This window comes from Wasmannia auropunctata, unplaced genomic scaffold, assembly GCF_000956235.1.
Source record: "Wasmannia auropunctata unplaced genomic scaffold, wasmannia.A_1.0 LD336035.1, whole genome shotgun sequence".
Lineage (NCBI taxonomy): Eukaryota > Metazoa > Arthropoda > Insecta > Hymenoptera > Formicidae > Wasmannia > Wasmannia auropunctata.
In genome coordinates this window covers 433,642-460,544 of record NW_012026855.1, presented here as the reverse complement: position 1 = coordinate 460,544, position 26,903 = coordinate 433,642, and the positions used below count along the sequence as shown (strand labels likewise).

General features: G+C 40.3%; 1 protein-coding gene across 1 annotated transcript in view; it reads left to right on the top strand.

The window, feature by feature from the left end:
- Positions 1 to 26,267, top strand: part of LOC105452240 (regulating synaptic membrane exocytosis protein 2) — a 62,686-nt gene extending 36,419 nt beyond the window's left edge. The window contains exons 9-25 of the mRNA XM_011693186.1: positions 715 to 738; positions 1,914 to 2,178; positions 2,476 to 2,727; positions 3,028 to 3,201; positions 5,404 to 5,433; positions 6,856 to 7,009; positions 7,281 to 7,450; positions 9,049 to 9,218; positions 9,446 to 9,683; positions 11,327 to 13,219; positions 13,292 to 13,923; positions 14,764 to 14,940; positions 19,099 to 19,315; positions 23,005 to 23,216; positions 23,294 to 23,433; positions 23,519 to 24,585; positions 25,647 to 26,267. Of these exons, the coding sequence (XP_011691488.1) occupies positions 715 to 738; positions 1,914 to 2,178; positions 2,476 to 2,727; positions 3,028 to 3,201; positions 5,404 to 5,433; positions 6,856 to 7,009; positions 7,281 to 7,450; positions 9,049 to 9,218; positions 9,446 to 9,683; positions 11,327 to 13,219; positions 13,292 to 13,923; positions 14,764 to 14,940; positions 19,099 to 19,315; positions 23,005 to 23,216; positions 23,294 to 23,433; positions 23,519 to 23,725 (4,955 nt within the window). The 3' untranslated portion in view covers positions 23,726 to 24,585; positions 25,647 to 26,267. The remainder of the gene's footprint in view (positions 1 to 714; positions 739 to 1,913; positions 2,179 to 2,475; positions 2,728 to 3,027; positions 3,202 to 5,403; positions 5,434 to 6,855; positions 7,010 to 7,280; positions 7,451 to 9,048; positions 9,219 to 9,445; positions 9,684 to 11,326; positions 13,220 to 13,291; positions 13,924 to 14,763; positions 14,941 to 19,098; positions 19,316 to 23,004; positions 23,217 to 23,293; positions 23,434 to 23,518; positions 24,586 to 25,646) is intronic.
- The last annotated feature ends 636 nt before the right edge of the window (positions 26,268 to 26,903 follow it).

The window sequence follows — 26,903 nt, the reverse complement described above, 5'->3', positions numbered from 1 at the left end:
ATGTCGTGATCTAGATTACTTTATCACCGACTCGTTTCGTTCGAACTTGGAATATATACATATCTCGTTTTTACAACTCTAAATATATTTATCATCGATTTAATATAATATCGTAGTCGTGCATGAGCTTATATAGTACCGAGCGTTATTTTAACAAATATCATGGACGCTACAAGAAGTAAATTATATATATATACGAATGTGTGGCGATTATACAGTTAAAAGGGATGAGGTAGATCATTTTTTAGGTAGATCGGCTTTCACATTCTTCTCAGGATGCCAGTTTGAATGTAGCACCAAAGAGTTAGAAAAGATTGTGTTAGGAAGATGCGTTGTTTTGAGTGTAATTATTATAGAAAAGCAGAAGTAATTCATCTGAAACGTATTCACATAATCTTCCTTTTAGTTGGGCAAAGAAGAAATTAACGTAGTTTATTTTACGTAAAAATTTTCCCGTAAATCTTCTTATGCCATTTCATGTGAGATTTATAGGGAAGATGAACAATAAGAAAAGCAGTGCAAGTTAAAAGCAGACGGAAGGGTTGAAAATTAATTATTTCGATTGATAAAATATTCATCAATTAAATCTCATTAAACGTGAAACGGCGCACTGCGCTTCCCGTTACTAACCTGCGTTATTAACACGCATATAAGTGTTAAGCATATAAGAGGTAATATTATTGCTACGGACTACATGGCTTTTTCGCATTTCAGGTCTTAAGAAATGCTTACTATGGGGTAGGCCTCTCAGACAACTTTCTTTAAACCATTTTCGATTGATCAGTGTTTCTTGCCTGTACCATTTAGCCTTTTAATCCTCCATTATCGACGACCGTTTCGTGAGATTTTGCCTTCAAATCTCAACAAACGGGAGCGGAGTCGATGATTTCGATGCTACGGCAAGACGTATGGCGGAGCAACGAAAAATTGATTTACTATTTATATTCTGCCTTGAGTATTACCGTCGATGTTTAACCGTAGATGTAGTTCGTAGTGCATCCTAATGCACCCCTCCTCTTCCCTCCGCTAAAAGAGCACCGTTGTATAGGTATAGTCTTATGGGAGCAACAACTACATTATATGTATATACAAGACATAAAGATGCCGATATATAATAATAAATCCCTCATGTCGTGCTTCCTCTCTACTTATAACAAATCACGAGTGTCTCGTGTAATCCTTATATGGATAAGTGTAATTTGCTGTATTTCGCTCTACTGCCTATTATCTCCACTATATATCGATCTAACATTATTATCATAATAACTTCCCTCTCATTCCTTTTCGTTGTCACGGATTTCCGTGATTGTGAGAACCCGTGCATGCGGACCTCCACTTCTTCGAAAGACGTGGGTGTTTCCAGAACTGTTCAGAAATAGTTTATCGATTTTGCAACATCCCCGGGGGTTCGATGACGCTGTGAGATAGAACTTGGTTTTCGCATCTATAATTTCGCACACTCAAGTATCCGGATCGACGCAGAGATTTCTCGAACAGACGTCTAACAGACATTCCAATCTTTCAAACGCTATACCTTGGACGTCTCGAAAGACACATTTTCAATCTTTCTGTCGTTTGAGTATTTATCTAATATACGTATCGTATAAACACGAATATTAACATATTCATTGCCAACCAACGATGTGAGCGTCGCGTGATCGACTGACGAATGGTAATGAATGTGTTAGCGCAATGAAAGCATGAGAGTTTGTTCGTTCGTTGGATCACACCCGAATTTCTTCTCTCTTCTTCTTCTTCTTCTTCTTGTTCTTCATTTATCGTCGTCTCTCACACTTCTACTCGTTATTTTCCTCATGACGAAATCTCGCGCGCACCTCTCCTCGTGAATCGCTGCAAGATCGCAGATACGGAAACAAATTATATCCTAGTCGAAGCTGCACGATCACTTGCAGAATTGTACGACGCGAGGCGTGAGAAACCCTCGGTTTTAGTGACGTCGCCGGGCTCGCCGGACCTGCACGCCCAAGGACGCGGGCGACACTCCCGACATCCGACCGGAAATGCAAACGTGGGCGGTAGTATCCAGGTGAAGCTGGGCTTCGATCCCGTGGGACTTCAGCTGATCGTCACGATAATATGCGCCGCGGGGCTTACGCCAAAGAGCAACGGCCAACCTAGAAACCCTTACGCCAAAGTCTTTCTGCTTCCTGACAAAAGGTAAGTGAATCACCGATATTTGACAGTGCTCGATGATAATACTTTTCAATTCAATTGAAACTTTCGGAGAAATACTAGCATAAATCGGATGCCCGATATTCATTTGTAGTTTGAGTATTATGAAAAATGCAACTGCGTTTAAAATATATTGTTTGGTGTACGTTAATATTACGGTTTTGTTTTATCATCTTTTAACAGTGACTATTCATCTCGCGGTTCGTTTCGTTCTGATTTAATTGTTGGCTAATCTTTCGAGTGCCTTGAAAATTTATGAGTTTCTTTTAAATGTCGCTATAGCGAAAAATCGAAACGACGTACGAAGACCGTGGCGAACACGAACGATCCCAGATGGAATCAGACATTCGTTTATAATGGAGTCAGGCGCTCGGAGCTGAAGAAGAGGGCACTGGAGATTACGGTCTGGGACTACGCTAGGTACGAGGCGAACGATTTCCTCGGCGAGGCTGTCCTGGAATTGGCAGTATGTCTCCTGGACGAGGAACCAGAATGGCATTCTCTGACCGCTCACGGAGAACACCGGCATGTCAGGTATGAATCGCACTCGCGGATGCTGGTAGTTCCAATGCCAATGCTAAAAGCGATCAAATAAATACCTCGCATCGATACGAATCCCTTGCGGAATGTTTGACAATGTTCCCATGTTATATACCTCGCTTTGCGTAAGATGTGACGTAACATTATACGGTGGCCCATCTCAGAAATCTGCATTTCGGGACAAAGGGGAGTCTATATTCCTTAGCACTTTCGTTTCTAAACGAATATAGAAATAAATTTAATGTCGCGACAGTGTCTATCGTCGAGAGACCCTTAACTGTTTTTACTCTTCAGGCATTACCAAGATTCTGATGACATGCTAGACTGTCATCTTAGTCCACCGTCGACCACCTCGAGATTAAGTGACTCCGACACCTCGGAGTGCGACATTACGGATTGCGACGTGTCGAGGGAACAAAGGAGAACGGCTGACGGTGCCAGCATAAGCAGTATTGGCAGTTCCTCTAGGTAAGACCATTTCTTAAAATCTCCGTAATATATAATATAAATATCCCGGTCTAACGACAGAATATATTGAAACCGGAAAAAATTAATCGGTCAACTCAGCTTTGAATGTCTGTGTTGAATATCATATAAATCATACGCAAATCGAAACGTTTATGCGAGAATCACAAGATGAATAGAAATAATTCTATATTTTATTTACATTATTGAAAATTAAAAAAATACAAGTGCGTTAAAATTGGCATACTTGATGACGGTAGGAATTGCAGTATTAATCGGGCAAAGTTGCTACCCAATTTAAGATCCAATTTACAGATCTCGTAACTACTATCGTTATTGTTGCGTCATTCTCGCGTTCCCCGTATTGCGGTATTTATTATACAAGAAGGCGTTATTTCGGTGTACGATACACAGAATATTTTCTAACAAGGATTTCTTCCGTCATAATCCTTTTGTTAGAATCGGACTTTGATTCAATTAGAGAGAACTTTACATGGCTTAAAATAAACGTACGATAAAGGGATTTTCCTGAACTTTATTCTCTCTTTTGGCCTCTCTTTATCAATCATTTGTCATAAAGTTATTGTAGAGTTGCTTTTTTAAATACGAAAATACATAGTTTTTGTGAAGTTTTGGAAGCGGATAAAATATCTGATTTTCTTTCTTACACGACTGAAACGTAAGCCAAGTGCAGAGGGAAAATTGAGACAAGTACGAATACATAAAATTAATGATTGCGAACGGAAGTTTGAAAAAAAAAGACAAGACTCAAACGGGAGGGGTCAATCGAAAGAAAGAGAGAGGGTAAAGGCCAAGTTATAAAACTGGGCAACAAGCCAATTGACATAGCAGTTTGCCCGCGACCGTTGCTAGCTCCGGAAGTCACAGTCTTAAACTCACATCCATATTAATATTCCAGTGATAATGTCCGATCGTTATTTTTGAGTGCAAAGTGATTTTTATGTCAAAACATTTGCGTGCAACGAAAAAAAAAAACGATAGTGCACATCAAAAGAGAATGGGGATGAGAAGATAACAGTCTAAGGAATTAATTCGTGATAATGAACCCATTCGAGATCGCACGATTGCTAAGTTAATGGATCTCAGAGGAGAACGTTAAATGCACAATAATTTATTGTGCTACTGCAATAAATTATTCAGTTACGAAAATATGAAGTCCGTGAAATCTCCACGCCTCGGCGTGAATTAGTCGTCAACGACAACGAAATTTACAGCGTAATAAAATTTGTGATATGCGTGTACGCGACATTTATAATTCTCGTATAATTCTCGTAATAAACTCCCTTTGGCAAGTGGAATTCTCTCGAAATCGTTTCAATGTCAACACACACGTCTTGATCTCGCTTTAAAGATATACCCAGCTTGCCCGTAAATTTTTTCATCGACGATACACGCGGCAAATCGAGTCAATGTAGCGGATTCAATGAACACGTAGGCTATCCTCGATAGGCTTGGCAGGTATAGAGTGGCAGAGATGGGGATAAGCCGAGATACTATCTAGCATCGCTCTGCACTTCTTTTATATCCGGGCAGCTTCGATCTGCAAAGCGAACGCTTCTATCCCTAAGCGTGCATTAGCCTGTAAAAGCTTTCTCCGGAATAATTGAAACATTCCCAGTCTGCTCTGAGAGAGCGGACATTCTGCACATATTTAAACAACCTTTAATATCGTTTAATGAGATTATTCGAAAGGGTTTCGCGTCAGTTATATTAACATATCTATCGTCGTCAAGTCGGCGGCACTAACACGACGTACAATGTATGTGCATTTTGATAAAATATTTTATTATAATTCTATTGTAATTCTACACGCGAGCACGTTATTACATTTAATGGCGAAGTAGCTTTCGTGATCTGTCGCAAATACACGTGCGGGATTTACAAAAAAATTTACACCCATATTGTCGTACATTTTAATTTTTAATTTTATTTCTCTTTACGCCTTTGCGGTTCCTTAAATATTTCTAGAATATAAAAAAATATTACGCGTCTATACACAGAAGTCTATAGTCGAACGCATATTCCTCGTAAGTTTAAGTCGATACACATAAATGCGGATAAAATGTTTTACGTTGAAATGTATGACCTGTGAAGAGATAAGAAAAATTAGACGCGTCGGCCGCGGCCGCGCCATCGCCCGATTGATTTTGATTTTAATCGTGTGCTTTGTGATTTATTTTTTAGGTTTCATAATATGCCGTCAAATTATAAGCGGTACGGCCATTACAATTTATATTTTCTCTTTCACGAATCACGCAGTCACACGTCTTGCATCCTCACCGCTAGGTTCTAATATATGTATCGCGCGTAGATCAGTCAGTTAGTTCATGACAGTGTTCGGAGAGTGCAATAGAGACGAGACAACTGGACGTGTACTGACGTGATCACATAGCTAATTTAATTTAAGAACGGACAACAAAGGCACGGAGAAACCTTCGTTTGACAAGGATTATACTTTCAAGCGTGGCTGGGAAGGAGGGAGGGAGGGAGGAAGAGAGGAGAGAAAGTGTCCTTCCTTTTTTTCTTTTTGTGAAAGAAAGAACAATGACTGTGATACGAACGTCATCGGGAACCGCTATTCGCGTTGAAAATGCAAATCTTTAACGGACTTTTGTACTTTTTCGCGCGTGAAAATCGTACACGCAGTAGTCGGTGAATATTGCAATGCACAACGTCTCGGTGTTACAAAAATTTTCGGGACAATGTCCTTTGTCTTCGTTCTTCCGCCGAGGCGCGAAACACACATAGTGAAATGAGCAACGAGTTGAAAAATATTAAATGCGAATATTTAGCGAATCGCCATCCATGTAGGCACTTTAGACGTCATGCTGTCATTGCTTCTTGCATATACGCATATTATATATTAGATGCGACAAGACATGGCTTCTAGAATGCTTAGTGCATTGCAGTGCATCGGCCGGGGTGGACTGAGGGAGTTTCTCGAAGCCTTCGATCGATTTTCGTGATTTCGTGGTCCTGTGTCACCGACACATTGGCACTTTTCGTTGCCAAAAATGGTTTGAAAATGATTTCGGGATTCTGTACCTTACACACATCTCGCACGGTCGTTCTCTTCGACGTGCAATACTTACGCAGTACTTGGCACTCATCTCAAACGCACTTACACACGGCATATTCTTAATTTATGTCGAGTCACCCTTTCTTTTTTGTCGCGCGTACTCTCATTTTTGGCAACGAAAGGGGTCCCCGCGATCGAGAACACCAAAGAGAACGCTCGACTGCATTGCCGAGTAACTTGGAGCTGCTTTGCGCCAAATTAGGAGATATGCATTCGCAGTTTGCGATCTGAGAGGTCGAATCGAGCCCACGCTTATATCTTGTATGCGCCAAAATATGTACGAAGAAAATTCAAAAGATAGCGGTTTAACGAATGAGGGGGACTTTGCGGATTTTTATTTTCACTTTGACGTTTTGGCTCCGTCCTCGGTGCTGCGTAGCTCCTAATCTCGCTCCTAGCGGTTCCTAAATCATCTTCTCTTCTCCGCTTACCCACCATCCTGGCCGCATGCATTTTTAATGATTAGCGCGAGATCACAGCACTCGCCTCATTTAACTTGTAAGGCACGCAGCATTCACTGATTGATGAAAAAAAAAAATGAACGCATGCTGGAGCAGCCACTATTCTAGCCCACCGCCGGAGAGGGAACTGTGCATCGATGGCGAGCATCGGAGTCGAAGAGATATGTCACCTCAGGGACGCAAAAGGGCAGCCCTAATGATTTCTCGTGACCAGCCTGCTTCTATCTCGAGTTACCAGACATATCGTAAGGTAAGTGTTTGATTTTAATTTTGATCTGAGCGCAGAAATGTTTAAAATCGAGCATTTATAGAAGTTGCAAAAGAGACAGCGTTTGAGCTTCAATCGGAATTTTTAATCAAGAATAAAATCGCTCGCGAGACCGAACCGATGAATGAAAAAGAAAAAGAAGAAAAATTATAGACACTCTTTTTCTGAGATCGATATGTACCAATATATTACCGATATATTGAATAACGTTTATCGAGATGTATCCTTGTACATTATTAAATACGTATCGCAGGACGAGATCCATCGGGGAATGATGGGTCACAGGTCGCACAGCGCGGCACCTATGGACTCTCCAAATGTTAGATACCGAGGAAGGTCTCAGAGTCCCACCGGTCATCGTTCCTTATCTCCACCCGAGTATAGATCCATTCCCTACTCGCACGGATACGTTCATACGACGAGGTATAAAACATTAGCAGAAAACTTTTTGACGTTATCTAGATTAGAGTCACTATGGATAATTGTGACAGAAGAATGCAAAAAGTTCAACTATTATTTTGTAACTTCGTAATTATTCCATTAATTTTGAAAAAACATTTCATTTTTTTTAACTGTGAAGAGAACATTCACATTAGGAGCAGAAAAGCAGAATTTGTTAGAATTAATTATAAGTTGCACTAATAACTGTCAATATATTCTACTTTCATAATACCGCAAAAATGTTCAAATAGAGATTAGAGAAAGTGAAGAAAATTATTATCTTTTTTGATTAATAAGTGCTATGTGAATACAATAGTAGAAAATCAGAAAGCTTAAAAAAAAGCTTATATTTCAAACAAGTAAATCAGACGGTCTAATTGATTTTAATTAAATACGAGAAAAAAAATATTAATCTATGTAATTTACTATGATTACTTTGTCATATGGGGTTATCATGACAGTAGATGTATGTAGGAAAATTATGTCATAAAAATTATACTATTGCAAAAATGATGGTAATAACTCAGTTAGGAAAATGTTGGCAATTTTCCTACAAATTGTTGACAAATTTGAACAAAAATATCAGCAAATTGGCATCAACCGTCTCTGCATTAAGCTTGTATTTTGTCGACAAAGCTTGCTGACATAATGTGAGAGCAAATTGACGGCAGAAATTAAGCATAGCTTTGATCAGTTTCAGTTTTGGTCAGTTTTTGGCGTCAATTTGTTATCAGGTTGTCGGCAAGCTTTGCACGATTTTTATCGACAATTTGTTCTCATGTTACGTCAGCAGATTTTGTTGTATGACTGTCATCAATTTGCTGACATTGTTGAATATAACAGAATTTTCTTTTTATCACAGAAATTTGTAGCAAGCATATTTATTTTCCTTAAAATAAAGTACCTAATTTTAAAAATTTGAACTTCAAAAAAATAATATATCACATCTATAATCTGTTTTTATATGAATTATTTAATTAATACATGTATTTTTGGATTTTTATGTTTTTGGCTTTTTATTAAACTTTTTTTTATTATGCTTTTTTAATTATTTTATTGTTTATAATCGATTTATTATAATAGTTTCTGCACGTCAAGCACATATAGAAAATAGATAACTGCAGTAGATGTTACATTTACCTTTACCTTACAATAATAAATTTGCTATGAGGTATTTGTAATTCTCATTTAAAATAAAAAAAAAACATATTGACGTAACTTTTATTTCAGATTATTATTAATTAATTGCAATTTTTAAATGTAATATAAAACTTATTAAACAATAAAATTATTATCGAAAAACAAATCTTGAATATGATATATTGAAGCATACAAATATTTACCTAAATTTTTGATATCTTTGTTTTTAGAGAAAAATTTTATACATTTATAGTTTTTACAAATCAGTGACATTTTTTAATATAAAGAAATATTTTATTATTTTTTACGTGTTTGATAAAAATAATCAGAATTTTATTTTTTATTTAAATATATCGTAATGTCACGGTTACCTCACTGTCATAATTACCCGTCATGTTTGTGGAAATTGAAACAGTAGACTTACCATTGCTCTTATTTAGATTCGGCTCGAGATCGGCGACCGCCACACCTACTGGATCGCCGAAGAAACGTCAGCTACCTCAAATCCCGGCAGCTTTGAAGGAAAGAGTCGCGCAAGATTTTGAGGAACGAGCAAGATTTATGAGACATCGCAACAGACCGTCGATATACAGGAGCACGGGTATGGGAGGTGAGCATTTGAGATTTCAACGAGGTTGTATAACGTTTATTGGAAGAGTTCATGTATTTTTTTCGACTTATTAGCACTTCTGACACTAAAAAAAAAATGAAAATTGAAAACAAACATAGCAGTCAGTATATAATTTATTTTTTTCATAAATAAGTTATAACATATATTAACTTATTCTTTTTATAAATTTTTATTATATCCTAAATAATTGATTAATTTATTCCCAGGTTGGGAAAGGCATTACAGCGGCCTTTCGGACTCGGATCTTCCTTCAATTGGACACGATCCACTAACGTTGTCACACAGTCACGCTCACAGATTGCACAGGTCGAGGAGGGGGCACTTAAGTCCCGATAAAGATATACTCGGTGATCTTGGAGATTCTGACATGGAGAGCATAGCTTCGGTAACGAGCAGTGCCTTTAGTACGCAATCGGAACGACCGCGTGGATCAAGAGCACTAATGTGAGTATAGTTTTGTAATTAAATTATTCCGTTATTTTACCATAAGAACCACCTCGCGTTGCGGCAGTCAATGTGCAAAGCAACGCAGTTTCAAAAGAATATTCCCGTTAGGAAGGAGGATCTGAGCATCGAGTGTGCTGTTTTAAATATATGTCGCTGCAACATTAGGATGCATCGTTATACGTCTTTTATGTCACGATAAAATCGATAATCGGAGGAATAGCACACTCATCGGCTCAACCTCTTGAATCAAGGAAAATCCCTTGATTAAATGGACATTGTCAACTAAATGGATATCCCGTAGTTGCACATTTTCACATCCTTGTGCGTGTGCGTGTATGTGTGTGCGCGTGCGTGTACGTATGCGTGTGTGTGTCTGTGTGTGGGTATATATCTGTGTGTGTCAAGTCTTCCAATATTCCTCGCGCTTCTTCACGGAGCGATTAGATTGCACTTCCTATGCACCGTGTCAATGTCCATTTAATTAATGCCCCATTCTAAGAAAACAGAGATCAGTGCGTGGCGTTGGTCGAACGGTTAGATAGTTGTGTCTCATCGGGTTCATACAGAAAAGAAGAAAAAGCATTGCGAAGTACATCGATCGCCGCGCGTGTCTCTTCTGAAATGCCGACCCGTTGTTCTCGGCGAATCGACAGAGTCGAGTTCTGAGATGTTAATGACCGATATGCGTTCGATCGATCGCGAACGCGCGGTTAAATAGAAAAAAAAGAGAAAAAAAGGAGCAAGAGAAAGATGAAAAGCGGAATGGGCTCACCCCCCCTTTGGTTGTATTCCCGCAAGAGTGCTAAACTCTCTATATGAAAAACATTATTTGCAGACCGACAATTAAAAATGTTTTAATACCCGGTGCCACATCCCCCATACCCCCACCCCCTAGGCGCAATAGGCGCAGGCACAAACTTAGGACACCCTGCAGCGAATGTCATTGTCCCACCAAGCCCAGAAGCAACAACCCTAGCAAGTGTCCCACCCTATATCCCCTCGTACGGAGCAAGTCCGCAGTGGTACGCTCGTTGTACAAAAAGATGTGTACGCCATTCACGAGATCGCAGACCGTCGACGAGAACATGCTGAGATATTACAGCTCCGAGACCAGCGAGTACAGCGTTTCCGAGGGGTACATACTCAAGCCAGAGAGACTCGTAGCTAGTAGCGCTAAGAATCGTATACCGTCGGCGATATACGTCGAGGATTGCCTCCGGGTCGACTTTAACGATCGTTTTGTGGAGAAGTTTCGCTCTATTATATTCGGCGCCGAATCTCGCGGGAGGAGTCGATACGTTGTCGCGTGCACGCAACTATTCCGTGACGATGAAGACGACGATGACGACGACGACGACGACGACGATGAGGACGACGACGACGACGACGACGACGACGATGACAACGACGACGACGACGACGACGACGACAACGACAATGACGCCAACAATGACAACGACGACGATGAGGACGTCGACAAGACGACCGATTGTCTCGAGTGGTCCGATCGAGCTCCCTAACTTCAATATTAGGAGCATAGACGCTAGATTGCATCCGCGTAGGTCTTTTTTGTCCGCTAAGACTAGGAGCTTCGATTACGACGTGATGCACGATACATACGGTGATCGTTTCGGTACTAGGCCAGGGGCCGTCGGTCTGCTATCGCGCCGGGCCAAGAGTTTCGAGTACGAGAGCATTTCGAGCAACATATTCAGCGACGACAGTCTCAGGACGGCCAGAAGAAAGCTCAAGCGGAATCTCTCTCTCAGCGACGCCGGGTACGGTGACAAGATACCGGCGCTGGACGATCAGAGCAAATCCTACTACGATTCTAACGGTGACGACAAAGTGCCTAAGAGTCTCACGAGCAAAGAGACGAATTACGATTTTTTGCTCGATGAGGACCACAAGCCGTTTTACGGATACGACTCGGAGCTCAGCTGCGGCGAGACGGAGATTTACGTTCCGAGTTTCGACAAGCAGAACATCGAGACCGACGATTACCAAGCCTCGTACAGTTCCCGTTTAACGGACGACAATGATCTGTTCAGCGACAACGACCGCGCTCATCTCAGGAATGTTCTGGACAAGGATGATACTAGCAAGAAAAAGTACATGGACGAAAGTTACTTGAATCACGATTCCTCGTACATCAGAGACATATCTTCGGATACAAGAACCAAGAACGTAGATAGTGATCTTAGTAATTCGATCGGCGATATCTATTGTAGCATCGAGGACACTCTTTCGTCCACTAAAAATTACGATCGTGATATTCTCGCGAAATCCACCACGAAGATCCACGATACCGCTACTAACATGGATAAGTGGATGTCGACGGATGTAAAAGGTGTCCTGCGATCTCGCGGAACAACTGGTCGTTCTTATCAAGAGGATGAGAACAAAACTCGCGAGAACTGGGACACCGATTACGATAAAGGATTTATAGACCGAGAAAAAGGCGATCACTACGAACGGAAGAAATTTAATTACCTGGACAAAAGCATTGGTGCCTTAAAAATTGGCGGCTCAATGCGCGAAGGCGAGTACTTTCATGACGTAACGGATCGTTCTTGTGCCGTTAAGGGGAAGTGTTACGCCCTGTCCGACGATGATGACAGAAAGTTCGCGACGAGCGATTACATCAGTTACCGTTCATCCGATGACTACGATTATTGGACTACGCACACCACAGACGGAGCCGTGCCGCGAAGACGAAGACGAAGAGGCAGGAGAGGCAGTAGAGAGGGAGGCGCAGGTGACTACGAGAACCTGCGGACCAGAGACGTGTTAGGCGCTCAGTCGAGATTAACGGACAGTAAGAGATTGATGACGATCCAGCGAACGGAGTCCACGCCTACTCTACACTCAGACGAGGACCTGAGTTCGATTGCGGATCGCGCCAGACGCATGTATCGTCGCAAGCGAAACAGCAGCTGTCCAGAGAGCAGAGATCTGCGAATGTACGGGTCGCGATGGCGTGACGAGAGAACGAGTAGTGTACTAGAGTCTGACGAGGAGTTCGGCTCGATGGAGACGGTAGTCGGCGCCGATTATTTCCGTCGTACTTCGGGCTACGCGTCGGACGCTAGAGCGAACGACAGCGTTAGATCGGGCTTCTTTGACGCGGAGCAAGACCGTGGTAGCTACTTAGACGCAAGATACGATCATGAGGACCGATATCAGGATCGCAGTTATCCGGTGGTACGCGCGCTAGTTAGGTCAGGGTCGCAGCGTTCGAGTCGCGAGGCGCGACACGTATCGCGCGCTAGGCGTAAGAGTAGTTGCCCGGAGTGTCGTGAGCTAGCACTGTCCTCCTCGGAGTTAGGTAGGTCGGGATCGCTATCGCGGAAGGGTGACGATCCTCGGCGTTCATCGTTAGAGACGAAGCATAGATATCGTAGGCGGAACAGCAGCTGTCCGGAAGCTAGGGATCTCGAAATGCTCGAGAAGAGGCAGCGTCAGCAGCAGCTCGTGCAGCTCCATCAGCAGCAACAGCGGCACTCAAGCCAGCAGTATCAGCAGCAGCAGCAGCAGCAGCATCAGCAGCAGCAGCAGCAGCAGCAACAGCAGCAGCAACAGCAGCAGCAGCAGCAGCACCAGAGGCAGCATCAGCAGTTCCAGCAGCAGCAGGCGCAGCATCAACAACCGCAGGGAAGTAGTAAGAGGAACGTGGCGATCAGCGACACCCTCGAGTACTACGAGTACTCGATGGAGAGCGAGAGCCAGTGCAGCGAGAACTGCGGATTTGGCCCGTGCGATCCGCGTAGGCCCCGTAACCGAGCACCCCGCCCTGGTAACGCTAATTCGAGTCTCTTTGATTCCCAAACCGCTACCTCCGACACTGCTAAAAACTACCATCCACGGATCGACGGTCATCATCACCAACACCCACAAAACACGAAAACGTCGCCGCTCGCCAATGTCGCCGATGTGGCGTCGACGTTTCTGCCACCGTTGCCGCCGTCGTCCTCATCGTCCGCCCGGCGACGACCCCGGAAAAAATCCGCTTACGATGTCGACGTCGTCGCCGCCGTCGCCGATCGTCGCGACGACGACGACGCACGGAATCGTCGTTCCTCATCTATGCCCGAAAGCAGCGAGTACACCAGCCAGTCGAGCTCGTATGAGAAGACGTCCAGACGCCAGGTCACCGACAACGGGCACGACGAGCGCGACAAGAGAAGTCAGTTCACCAGGAGTCTCAGTAACGCCGATGTGCCGCAGGACGAGAAAGGTAACGGAGAAAGTTTTTACATTGATTAAAGTTAGCTCTAGAACGTTATTCTCGACCAATTCTATTTTCCAATAGCAAGATGACTCTTGCGTCGATAATTTCCATCATCACCACGAATAAACATAATCGTAATCGCGCTTTTAATTATCTTTACATGTCTATAATATCAGAAATTGCGCTTATTAAAATTAAGTTTCTCGGCTATTAAATTTAATTTATCTACTAAATGTATTTACATCTTGCTTTTTAATAGAAATTTTATTTTGATGCCTAGCTTCGATTTTTCGTTGTTGCATATTCTCTTTAAAGAGGCATCGATTTTACTGTCACGATGACGTGATATATATAGCTGAGAGAGCGAAGACCGAACTCTGCAGAAGTGTAACATTAATTTTCGTCGAGATTTACAGTCACGAACTCGTTGCACTCGAATTTAGCGGTAGTTAATAAACTGCGGACGTATGTACGTCCACGCGAACGTTCCTGAAAGTAAAGTTCCTTTTGAGCTCGCAGAGTCACGAACGCGTCTTCCTCTACCTGTCGTTCAACGATAGTAAAAGCAATGACTGCGCACACTTTGCTCTTTATATTTTTATATGATATAATTATATTTTAATGGTATGTTACAAAATGTTTAGTTTAATTGACCGAAGTTGCAACTCTATCCTTTTATAAAGTAAGTTCGCTTAGTGCTTTCGTACCCTTATTTTCCAAACTGGCGCCGCGAAAGACAGCACGAGAACACACAGAAACGTGTGGCCCACGGTTTTTTTACACCTCACCCCTGGGCCGCGCTGATTTAATTCTATACGTGTACAAGTACGTGTCCTTGTTTCGCAGACACGGGTAGTTTCAGCGATACCGCGATTGCATTGAACGTTGAAGATGCGGCGAGGAGAGGCCGTAAGAGCTCGCCGGGAAGTAAAAGCGGAAGCGGCAGCAGTAGCGGAAGCGCGGTGCAGTATCAGGCAGGTCTGGGCAAGAAGAGCAATAGCACCAGCCAATTATCCGCGACAGGTAACACATTGTCACACTGGCCATTTCTAGTTAAGTTTGCGTTTAGCCTCTACGTGTTATACGTAGTCGTGATTTTTTCGTAAAAGATCGATCGTTCGCGCGAAAGTAAACATCTCCCGGTGCGCGATATTAGATATACGTTTGATCGATGTATGACATCATCTTGCGCGACATTAGACAGTTTTTCTATTTTCCTGACATTTATATCTTCTCTCTTTAGTGAAAAGGATATCGTTTTCTTCAGAAACATCGATATTTCGTAAATTAGGATAGAGTAGTCTAGCATCTCGTTAGTGTGTAGATTATAACGGTGTGCTCTCGCTACGTACATGCAAATGAGGATGATGCAAATATATCGTTGATATACAGACGCATTTTGTTAAACGTTCATGAAGATGAATTCGCGCGACAGCTTTGAATGCGTACAACAAAAATTTTCGATTTCTCATTTCGTACCATTTATGATCAAAACACGAGTGAAAAATGAGAATAAGAAGAATAAGGTACCTACTACGAATAAAAAGCAATATTGTGATGATGCTAGTATAAGTTTTTGAAAATGTGCGCGGTGAAATGCATGAGCGATCGTAATCCTAATCACGAAGTGCATTTTTTTTTACTATGTGATTGACTACAATCCGAAAAATATAAAATAGAGATTTAATTAGATATAAAAATAAGATATTATATCTAAGATTACAGACATAGGATAAAGTAACTAAAACAAATTGAAAATGATACAAGGAGTGCGTTGTACTCTCTGTCTGAATAATTTTGCTAATTATTCCTCATTCTTTGTATCTTATTCTTCGTATTTCGCTGATCGTGATCGTTACAATCGCGCGGGTTGCATTGCAGTTCGATTTGACGGGTAACGAATTGAACGATAACAAGAGCATATCGTAGACAAAGCAAAAAACCCAATAAGCGGGGCAGTATGTACATTCTAATTGTATTCTTGTTTTCTCCGCCATCCCTCCTCATCTCTATCTGCCTCTTCTTCGACATGAACACACTCACACTTTACTTCTACCAACCAACCACCTCTCGACGCTGGGGGACCATTCACGTCATCGATCTGCACCCACCTGCACGATTTCTCATCGCGGCGGCCGATCGTCGCCCCGCGCGCTCGTGTGCTCGTGTTCACGGAACACTCCACACGGATCACCATCATCGATTTGCTGGACCGATCGCCAAAACAAAAAAAAAACAACATTAAAAACTCGAATACCGATACTCTCGTATACTTACGAAAAAAAAAAAACTACGCATACGCCTATAAAATCGACTCGATAAACTGACATTCCGCTTTCAACAACTGTTGCTCTTGCTACTGCAATTTGCAACTACGAACAAACAAACGTACGAACGAACGAACGAACGAACGAATGAAACGAACATCAAAACTGTATCACATCACGCAAAATCCATAACATGCCACGTGCGTCTGTTGGTGGTACATGCGTGGGCGAGGAAGGACGGAAACGGCGGCTGGGTTTCGGGAAGAAGGGGAAGTCGTCCTTTACAGTTCACAGGAGCGAGGAGGTCCTGCCGCCGGAGGACACGGTCGGTGGTAGGAGCGGCCGGCAGCCGAGCTCCGCGAGCAGCGACGGCGAGGGGAGCGGCGACGGGGACAGGTCCGATTTGCTCTCTCTCAGTAGAACTCCTCTCTTTTTCATCTCTCTTTCGCTTTATTTTCCTCATTACATTTTGCATTTTGACGCGGGAGCGATCGACAATACGGCCGGTCGAAGGAGGTGTATATATTTACGCGGGGTGGGCGCGCGTTCACCATCGAATTCCTCGAATCGTATATATACGCCTTTGCGACAATGAAGTTCTGAAGTGTTTGCGCGAAGACTATAATGTCGCTCAATATTAACGACGATACGACCTAGTCGTATATCGCGCGTAATAGGGAGATTGTCGCGCGATTGGAAGAGCGAGGCATTGATAGAGCTTTTTACTCAGGTATAACTCCGATCGCATTAATCGTAAAATTGGATCAAGCCTTCGACGAAATGTGAGTACACGTTGCAGGAGGACTTGCGATAGGAAGAACAACAACTACCCGTCTGACCCTACCGATGAACACCGCTGTTAACAGCAACAATGAAACACACCACACATCACTCTTTAGAGGCCGTGCTTTAGTCGGAGTCGTGCGAGTCTCTCTCGTGATTGTTGTCGGAAAATACTCTCTTGCCTAAAAATTGAACCGGCTCGGTACAGCGGATCCCCGCAAAGGATTCTCGTACGCGTTGCCGTCGAACATTATTTCTCTTTTTTTCTTTTTTCTTTTTTTTTTTTATATATATACAATCGAAGAGAAAGTATTTTGCGAATCTGCACGTTTCTACAAATGGTCACGAGGTGATTCCTTTCCTTCTCGTTATATTCTAGATCGTAGATGCTATTTCTACGTAGCATTGATACGTTATTTCTAGAGGAACGTTCGCACGAGTTTCCTGGGCTGTATATAATCTAAGCCGTATCGAATACGCGTGTCAAATTTGTCCGCCTCTTTTTATATATATATATATATTTTTTTTAATTTTTTCTTCAGAGATGCAGAGCCCACGCGTCTCTCTTAACTTACTTATTCCGACATGACATGGGTCACGCAGATCTCAGGAAACTCATATCCTAGTTGCACAAGTATAGTTGTGCTGGCGCCTTTTCGTGACTCTAGAATAGTGTCTCGGCACCGTGTGTCACGTTATAATCGTTCCGTTTCATACAGCTTTTGAATCTAGATCGTCGCGTGGTCAATTTGAATTTCTCGATTGCATCGAGGTAAGTTGGCCACCTGTGTGATACGTTATTTTTTTATTATTTCTTAGAAGCCGCTGTTGATACGTGCTTAAGGTGAGAGTGCGCTACTCACACGGCTTTTGACTTTTCGATGTCCTGAATCGTTGCAATGCTTTTACGGAGCATATTTACGTTATATGATATACATATATTATATCTATATTTCTGCGATATCATTGATTACAAATCCATGAATGTGCCGTAAGATAAATTATTACCGGACAATCCTTATGTACTGATTTGTTGATTACAAATTTTTATTCAGCTTTCTTTTTTAAATCTGCTGTACAAATTATAAGTGTACAAAATATGTGTATCTTATAATTGTATATATATCTAATTATCTGTGTACTTAAGGCGTCCGGGGAATATATTAAATAATCATACAATGGAAGAGATAGATGTGTATATAATCAATTTTTCTAAAGAGTTACAATTAATTAAATTTTATATACATTATCATCAAGAAAGGTATATTAATTGTTTTTGATTACGATAAACTTTTATCTCGACAGCCTATGTGAATTAATTAAAAAGAAGATTAATAAAACGTAGCACGCGACGTCTGAAAGAGACGGCTGAAAGTTCATCTGTATATGTACTTTTGCGCTTTACCTACTGCTATTCAAACAAACTTTTATTGGACTGTCAATGATATTTCTTCTTCTCAGAAATCGATTTTATTTGCATCTAGTCATCCCAGAGAGAATAGTCTGTTATGGTTCATTGCAAACGCTGCCGCGTTATTATTTATGATGTGACGAATGTCAAAACTTGACGTTTTTTACGTAGGGCATTAGGATTAAATATATATTCCTTGTGTTGATGTTAAATGCAAATGCCCGTGCAATGTTATCCCGTTACATTTCACTCCAAAAATATCACACCTCAATAAATTTACACACTCCCTTTTCCTATACCTACATAAAATTTAATTCAATACGTTTCTCGAGTTACAAGATCTCGTTTCAGCTCTACATTTTTTTTTTTTTACCACTGATCATTAGATTATTTCTGGAAAACGAGCAAGGAGACATCGAGCAAATACGAGAGATCAAAGGAAAGAGAGCAGTTTTTGAAAGAAGTTTGCACGAGAGAGAGAGAGAGAGAGAGAGAAGTAGCCAACAAATGTTACATGCTGAAATTGTGTTTGTTATGTCATTCTGTGATTCCATCATTGCTCGTGCGAAGTTGCGCTACATTAATGATCGGCAAATTCGGTAGCCCCCTTGGATACCTGAGGATGAGAGAGCGATGAGCTACTGCTGCAGTTACTGGCGCACGCAGATATTAATGCAAGACAATAGTTTAGCGGTATTTCTTGTTTGGTTTACAACGCAGAGTGCGGCGGGATGCTCATCGGCATTGGTGGAAGTGCCGGCGCCGTGGCACGCGGTTCCGGCTTAACGAGCCGGAAGCGTAACAGCACGCCGTGCAGCATACTACGATCCGAGGAAATCATGCCGGCCTACCAGCGCTTTGACAACAAACAAGCAGGATCCGCAGCCAGCGATACCGCCGGAAGTCTCAACTCGATCTCTAGTTCCGAAGGAAGCTCGTAAGTAGTGGACTCCACCTGTGGCGACCAATTCTGCAAGCGGAAGCGCGAGATTCCTGATACATACACTTACTTACTCTCTCTCTCTCTCTCTCTCTCTCTCTCTCTCTCTCTCTCTGTTTTTCTCTCTCTCTCTCCCCTTCTCTCTCTCTCTCTCCCCCTCTGTCTCTCCCATTTCTCTTTCCCCTCCTCTTCTCTCCTTTCTTCTCTTTGCTTTCTATTTCTCTCTTTTTCTTCATTTTGGCCTCTTCTTTTCTGTCATTTGATGCTGGACCTACTATTGACTTTTCTTTCTCTGCGGTTTCACTTACATTCTGCCCTTCTGCAGGCCGCGTGCACTTTGACTAAACGACATGAGCTGTAAGTTGTAATTGAGCTACATGAGATAAAGGAGTTGAGTTTTATTGAGCAATCTGTTATCGGAAGAAAGTATTGAAAATATTCTAGAACAAGAGTAATTAGTTTGGTGTTTAAAATATACTTCTGCTGTGTATTGAATATACATATATGTACTAGAAAATTAGACTCACACACGCACATTAAAATATACCTCAAACAGTTTTTTTTTATTTATTCTGTTTTACGAGAAAATAGATTGAGGAAAAATCTAAGTGAATGTATGAGACGAAAACGTAAACAAATGTGATTTAATATAAATTTGTTACGCGTTGGATTTTTATTTTAAACTCTTAAAAATTATGAACAATAATGTCGAGCTTAGACGTAACTCTTATCGTCAATTTACGCGTTATCAAAGACTACTTGCTTTCGAAAATTATTTAGTAAATCCATTATTTGAGGTATTCACAGCTCGCAGCTCATTGCTTATCGTTTGTCGACGTGCCAGCTTGTTGTCTTCTTATTCTCTACCAGTAGGGATTTATTCTTTGTCGTTCGCAGAGGATGCTATTAATTGGAAAAATTATTTCAAGTCTTATTTATGCGTTGCATTAACAAGGTAACTGTTATTGTGTAAAAATAAATTTTTGCTGTCAATAGACTGACCTTATTATTAAAGTTGTAGAAATATCGCAGACAAAGAATAATCCTGCTTTATTTATTTTACTCCTTGTATGCGCCAAGATCTGTCTACACAGAAAATCGTGAAAACGCTGCAGATCGATTATTAAATCTTTCAACATGTGATTGAAAATACGTTAGCAATACATCGATGATTTGAACTGTGCTGCAGTATTAGACATGATTGCGGTCACGCTTTTTCTCATGCCTCTTCAATTTTTGTCAATTCGCAATGCAGATTATCCATGACTTTTATCAATCGCAATTCTCTTTCTCGAATTACCATATACTAAACGAAGTGCTGAAAATCAGAAATTTAATGTTTGTATGTATCATACCATATCATGTTTTACTGCAAGACGAGTAATTTGTTTTACACATCTGTTTATATTCTCCCTTTTTTAATTTCAGTGAATTTTCGATATTATTGAATAATAATTTATATAATCAGGTACATTTTAGGAACTGTATATTTTTTCGTATCAGTAAAGTACTTTTACTGTATGTCAGTATTATATAATGCGAGGAAAAAGAAATGTATTTTAAGGTATAGTCTTCGACGAATTAGCTGTGGGACTTACATTCTGTCTTTTTCTTGTCTCCTTTTATTTACTATCGACATTTTGTTATCCCTTACTCCAAAAGAAAGCGCCCATAAAAATATTGTCGTTCATTGTCGGTGTTGTTGTCGTCTTGGCTTAACTGCTTGATTGTGGCAAATGATTGTACCGCATTACCTCGGAGCACCGTTGCACATATATAATACACACACACACATACACACACACGCACACGCACACGCACGCGCACACACATATACACACACACACATACACGCACACGCACACGCACTTTTGTATCTATTATATGTCAATGTGATATCTCATTGTCGCGGAGTCATACTCTCTACCTACATGGTAAGAAAAAACCCCGATGTGAATATGTCGAATGTCACCTACGAATGTCTTCGCAGGACCTGACACGTCTTCCCAATGATTTCCACCTACTTCTATTACGATCCATTGTCTTTTATATACAGTCGGCTGTACTATGTATTTATTGAGATATCGACGTTCCTTGGAAAGTAATCTCCCCCCTCTTGTCTTATGGATTTCATTTATCGTTTCCATAAAGTGTGTTTGATATCTCGTAGAATAGGTATTGTACAGCGTGTGTACCACTTAAAGTACGCGCCAGCTCGAAGGGAGCGGAGAGTCGACGATTAAAAATAGTACTAAACGTAGGTATGCGTGCCTGCGTCACTTACAGGACGTAAGTGAACGCTCTGTCGGTCCGGCATTAAGACGTTTACGGAATAATAACTCTGACACGTTATTCTACACCTTGGCAGACACTTGGTACCTAAATCTGGTCGGAACTTCGGAGAAAATGATTGGATGCAATCGGATGTGTGAACTTATATTCGTATGACTTTGCCCGACACTTAAATATATATACTGTCGCACTTATTGATGGTGTATCATAATGTTAAAATTGTTATAGCAATATGTCTCTTAAACAACTGCTATTAGATATAATTACTCTCCATAAAAGAGGTGTACGTTTATTTCATAAGGAAGCTAACTTTTAATTGTAATTAGTTTAGACTAATAATTACTTTGACTATGGCTGTGTACACTCGATATGGATATGCACAGCAGAACTTTTTGAAAAAAATCCGCTTAGCTTTAGTAACGTGAATCTTCCCAATGGGCGTGTTGACGACAAGTAAGTGTAAGTTAATATGAATCTTTTTGATTAATTTTTCTCCTAGAGTTTTAGTAAAGCATGATGTTGAGTAGCTAAATGTGAGCGAAGAAAAACAGTACTCAGTCATAAAATTATAGAAACAATTAAAAAGATACAACATAGAAATTGTAAAAATAACTTCTATATTGTATTTTTTTAAATTTTGATTATTGCACTTATATACTCTTTGCATTATATTTCTTCTTCAATTATATATAATATGTATCGAAGTAGACTGATTACTGTTATTTATAATTATTTAAAAATCTTTTTCTTTGCGCATTTAAATTAAAATGCATGCGTCAGCAGTCTGATATATTTTTTTAACCTTATCTATATAATCTCTTTTTCCATGTGTATAATATTATATTTATACTCACTATACACTGACACTACACTTTCAGCGTGAGTTCTTCTTATCTCAAACTGAATGAGGTGTGTTCTCTATCTTTTACAACTTTCGTCGAAGGCTTGCGAGAATTGTCCCTCGCTCCTGCGGAATATTATTTTTGTTTATGATTTTTATCCTTCGCATTTTCTTCATTGCATCAGAGAGATTATCCTTCGAATAATACTATATAATTTTCGGCTTGCAGTTTTCGCGCTTTATTTATTTTTTTTCTATTGTGAATTATATCGCGCATTTAGAACAGTCAAAATCATAATTCTGCACATAATCTTGTAATAAGTTTAGTGTGCGAGCAAGCGAAGGGAAAGCGGAGAACTCATAAAGTACAGTTCCCATTTCTCCATTGGTCGCACGGTAAACGCTGTAAGCCAAATTTTCACTCTTCTCTCACCCGAAAGTCTTCTATTACTTCTCTCCAAGCGTTTTTCTTTTGAATCATACTTCATATTTTTCGTAGTATCCCGCGCAAGTTTGCGTTTCCTTGCTAAATATATAATTTTGAAAACTGCAGTTGGTCTCCCAGTCTGCGAATGGCAGGCGAAGGGCAGTTGAGAAACTTCATTGAAGATCTTGGACCGGGCCAAGTGGTCGGAAGACAGGCACTTGCTACCCATTGCCTCGGCGAGATTCAACTGTCGTTGAGCCACACGAAGGGCTACCTTGAGGTAGAGGTCATACGTGCCAAAGACCTTAAAGCGAAACAAGGCAGCAAAGTAATACCAGGTTCGTTGAACTGCGATAAGTTTCACCGATCGCCGATAAGTGATCGCGGACGCGCTTAGCTTCGGCTCTTATTCCAGCTCCTTACGTGAAGCTGTATCTGGTGAACGGTAAAAGATGTATAGAGAAAGCGAAAACCATGATGGCCAGAAAAACGTTGGATCCATTCTATCAGCAATTATTGGCTTTCAAAGAAAACTGCCGGGGTTGTATATTACAGGTACGAATTGTTATATTTTTCTAATTTCTTTTCTCTAATTTTTTGGGGGATTTTATGTATTTAAATTCGTCATTGTATATTCTAGGTGACAGTATGGGGTGACTATGGGCGGATAGAGGGGAAAAAAGTGTTCATGGGTATTGCACAGATCGTATTGGATGAGCTGGACCTCAGTCAGATGGTGTTCGGATGGTACAAGCTGTTTGACACCCAAGCCCTGGTCAGTGGAGCTTCATCCCTTGCTTTGTCCCGTCGATCTTCGGTCACATCTCTCGATTCTTTTAAAATCTAAAAGAATGAACTGCCCGAAGAACGTACCGAGATATTCCTTTTATACGTATATATTTACCGAGAAGGTCTTTGAGTTTCTTGCAGTAGACAAAGTAGAGCAGATACAATTGAGTTCGAGCTCCTATCGCGGTGCACCTATAGTCGCTTTTAGTCATTAACAAAGTACCGAAAATGCACGAGTCTCGATGTACAAGGTAGTACTTACTTGTTTACTTTAACCGATTCAACAATTAGAAAGTGTATGGAAATTGTTATAAACGTCTTTAATAACTTAAGTGACACGCATAAAGTCATTGCTTGATGGTATTACATGTAGTTTCAAATAAATATTAGGGGATAGAGAGAGAGAGAGAGTTATACCACTACACTGTATACATCCACTGTATAAAAGTTGAGAGAAGTATCTATATAATTCTCTATCGTAATATATATTACTTATATTCTTCACTACGAGGTTGACAGAATTGAAAAGAATCTTATACACCCTACGCGTATCCCCCGTAGGCTAAATTAATGTCGAAGCCTAATGCTATTTAACGAGTGACGTTCGGCTCTGAATACGGTAAAATCAGTTTAACGAATAACAAGGAGTACACACAGTATGAAAAGTGATTGCACGGATAATAGAAAATTCTGCGGGACCGGAATGAAAACGAGAGATATAAAGCAATGCAAAGGCGATGCGAGAATTCGGGGAAAAAAAATAAACAGTGAAAGAACCGTACGAAAGGACATGTCTCTCTAGAAACACCACTAGTACATCACATATCATGTACGGCATATCAGACGAGCCACTAGTCTGTATGTAGAGACTAGATGTAGACGTAGCAGCCATGTTCCCGGAGCGCCAGATAGTTTTAGGTACGCACTGAGATCAAGGCATCGTTCGTAGATAGTTGAACAACGATTTAACGTGGGTACATATAAAAGGCGTCAGTTACGATTGCAATCGATTGCCGGGGTGATTGCAATATCTATTCGTAATACCTTGACAGTCAAAATACGGCAATATCGCTCGTACTTCCAGCAATCATTTAAAACGTTTCGATTGATTTTCTCAAGTACCCATGTGAAATCTTGATACACATTTGTTGTTGCCAATATCTTCTTTTCATTTCCACCGTTCTGTACAGAAATTTCCTCTTCTTCTTTGAAAATGCCTGTCCTATATGAAAATACTTCCATTTCGGCTTCGAAGTAGCGACGTAGAGTCGATAACAGAAACGGCACGAGATTATGTTATCGTATATGCGGTCGAAACTTCGTTGCCTTGTGCTGTATGTGCATCGATTTTACTTTTACCGAACTTGTAGAAGGAATATGCCTTTGCCTACGAAATTTCGTTCGACGTGGGAAAAGTTCGTTTTCCATTAATCCCTGAATTTACTATTTGCTTTATAAGTTTTAATATTTTTCCTTGTCCATAATGTATAAGAGCGATTTTTGTAAATTATTCCTGGTACTGCTTGATACACATCACATTATTAATTTCGACCTTTGCACAATATATTACATTCTCTTTTTCATGACTCGTTCGAACTTCCTTGTAAATACATTATAGTAAATTGTGACAAGTTTTGATACGTTATATATATACATACATACATATATGCTTGAATTTTTAACAATATAAAAAAAGAATACAAAAAGTAAATGAAGGTAAGTTTGTGCCGTATTCGGAGTCCTATGTATCCTCTTGTATATTTTTTCGAAATGTTTTTCAAGATACAATTTGAGATATTGAATGGTGTCGAAGAAGTCTTACGATAGGACAATCGTTGAATTTATATTATACGATGACAATATACGATACGTGAATCTCATGCATGTGCAATGGGAATTTTTATCATTCAATATTTCATGAAAGATGAATAGTGTTACGTGTTCATAATTAATAACACGTTTGTATATTTTATTTGCAGTGAAAACAAACTAAATCAAGCACGTTCGGGATAGATGTGAACTCAAATGTGGTGTACTAGATAAATAAGATGTGAAGAACGATCAATGACACTCGTTTTCAGTGAATCTAAATGTGGTTAAGTGAATAAGAAATTCATGAACATAGTGAGAAATATGAAGCGACAAACGGTCATGGACTTCATTTAATCGGCATGCGAGAGGGATTAAAAATGTTGAGACATTCCAAATGGAAGAAGACATTTCCAAACTTTGTATATAATTTAGGACAGTTCAAGTACTAAATGTCGATCTCCGAAACGATCGGCTAAAAAAAAAAGACATTTATCGTTGTCAAATTTTTAGTCGAAAATGTCACCGTCAGAGCATATATTATTTAATGTAAATATTATAATAACACTGATATGAGAATTTGCGATATGTGCGCGCAAGTTTGAATGGGTAACAACGTTTACTTTGTATATCTCTGTTGACTTACAATTTCTACGATAATCGTCGTTATAATTTCGGCATTTTAATTACGTTGAATCTGATCCAACTTAACATTTTCTAAGTTAGCAATCGGAATAATTAGAATGTACAATGAATAATGATATGATTAATTACACAGTTTGTTCCCTCAATATTGACATTTATTGGTTATACGTATTAGCACGTATTATTTGGCTTTTTCAATATTGTTTAGTAATCCGTGTCCAAGAAAAAAAAATGAGATAATTATTGACGTAGAAAATATGGAACAGGCATATGTATCATATTTCTCAAGTACGAAGCAGACTGATAAATCGATTCCTACACATCTTATAGTTTGAATTTTTTTCGTTGAATTAGCAAACTCGAAGCCAGAATGAAATACTATACCCGAACGGTTACAAATTAGCTTCGGTTCAAAGCCTTATTTCAGTCACGTGTAAGAACCAGTTTTTTGAAACAAATTGAGAAAACAAACCGCCCATTTAACTCGCGTAAACGGGACGCGTTGCGGCAAAAATTCTCTTTCGTACTGATTTTTGTACAAAAACAGTGAAATGCCACTAAATACTTAAGAGGCTTTGTAAATCTCTGTAAGAAGCGCGTAAAAGAAATGCTTGCCATTAATTTTATATCTTAATTATCATGCTATGTGTTCGACCTTTCTTCGTGCGTATCTCGAACACTCGCGAAGATATATTCAGCGAGCATGCACATGCACGTCTGCTGTGAATTAGTAAATAATTACATTGGTGCCCTCTGAGAGAGAAAGAGAGAGAGAGAGAGGG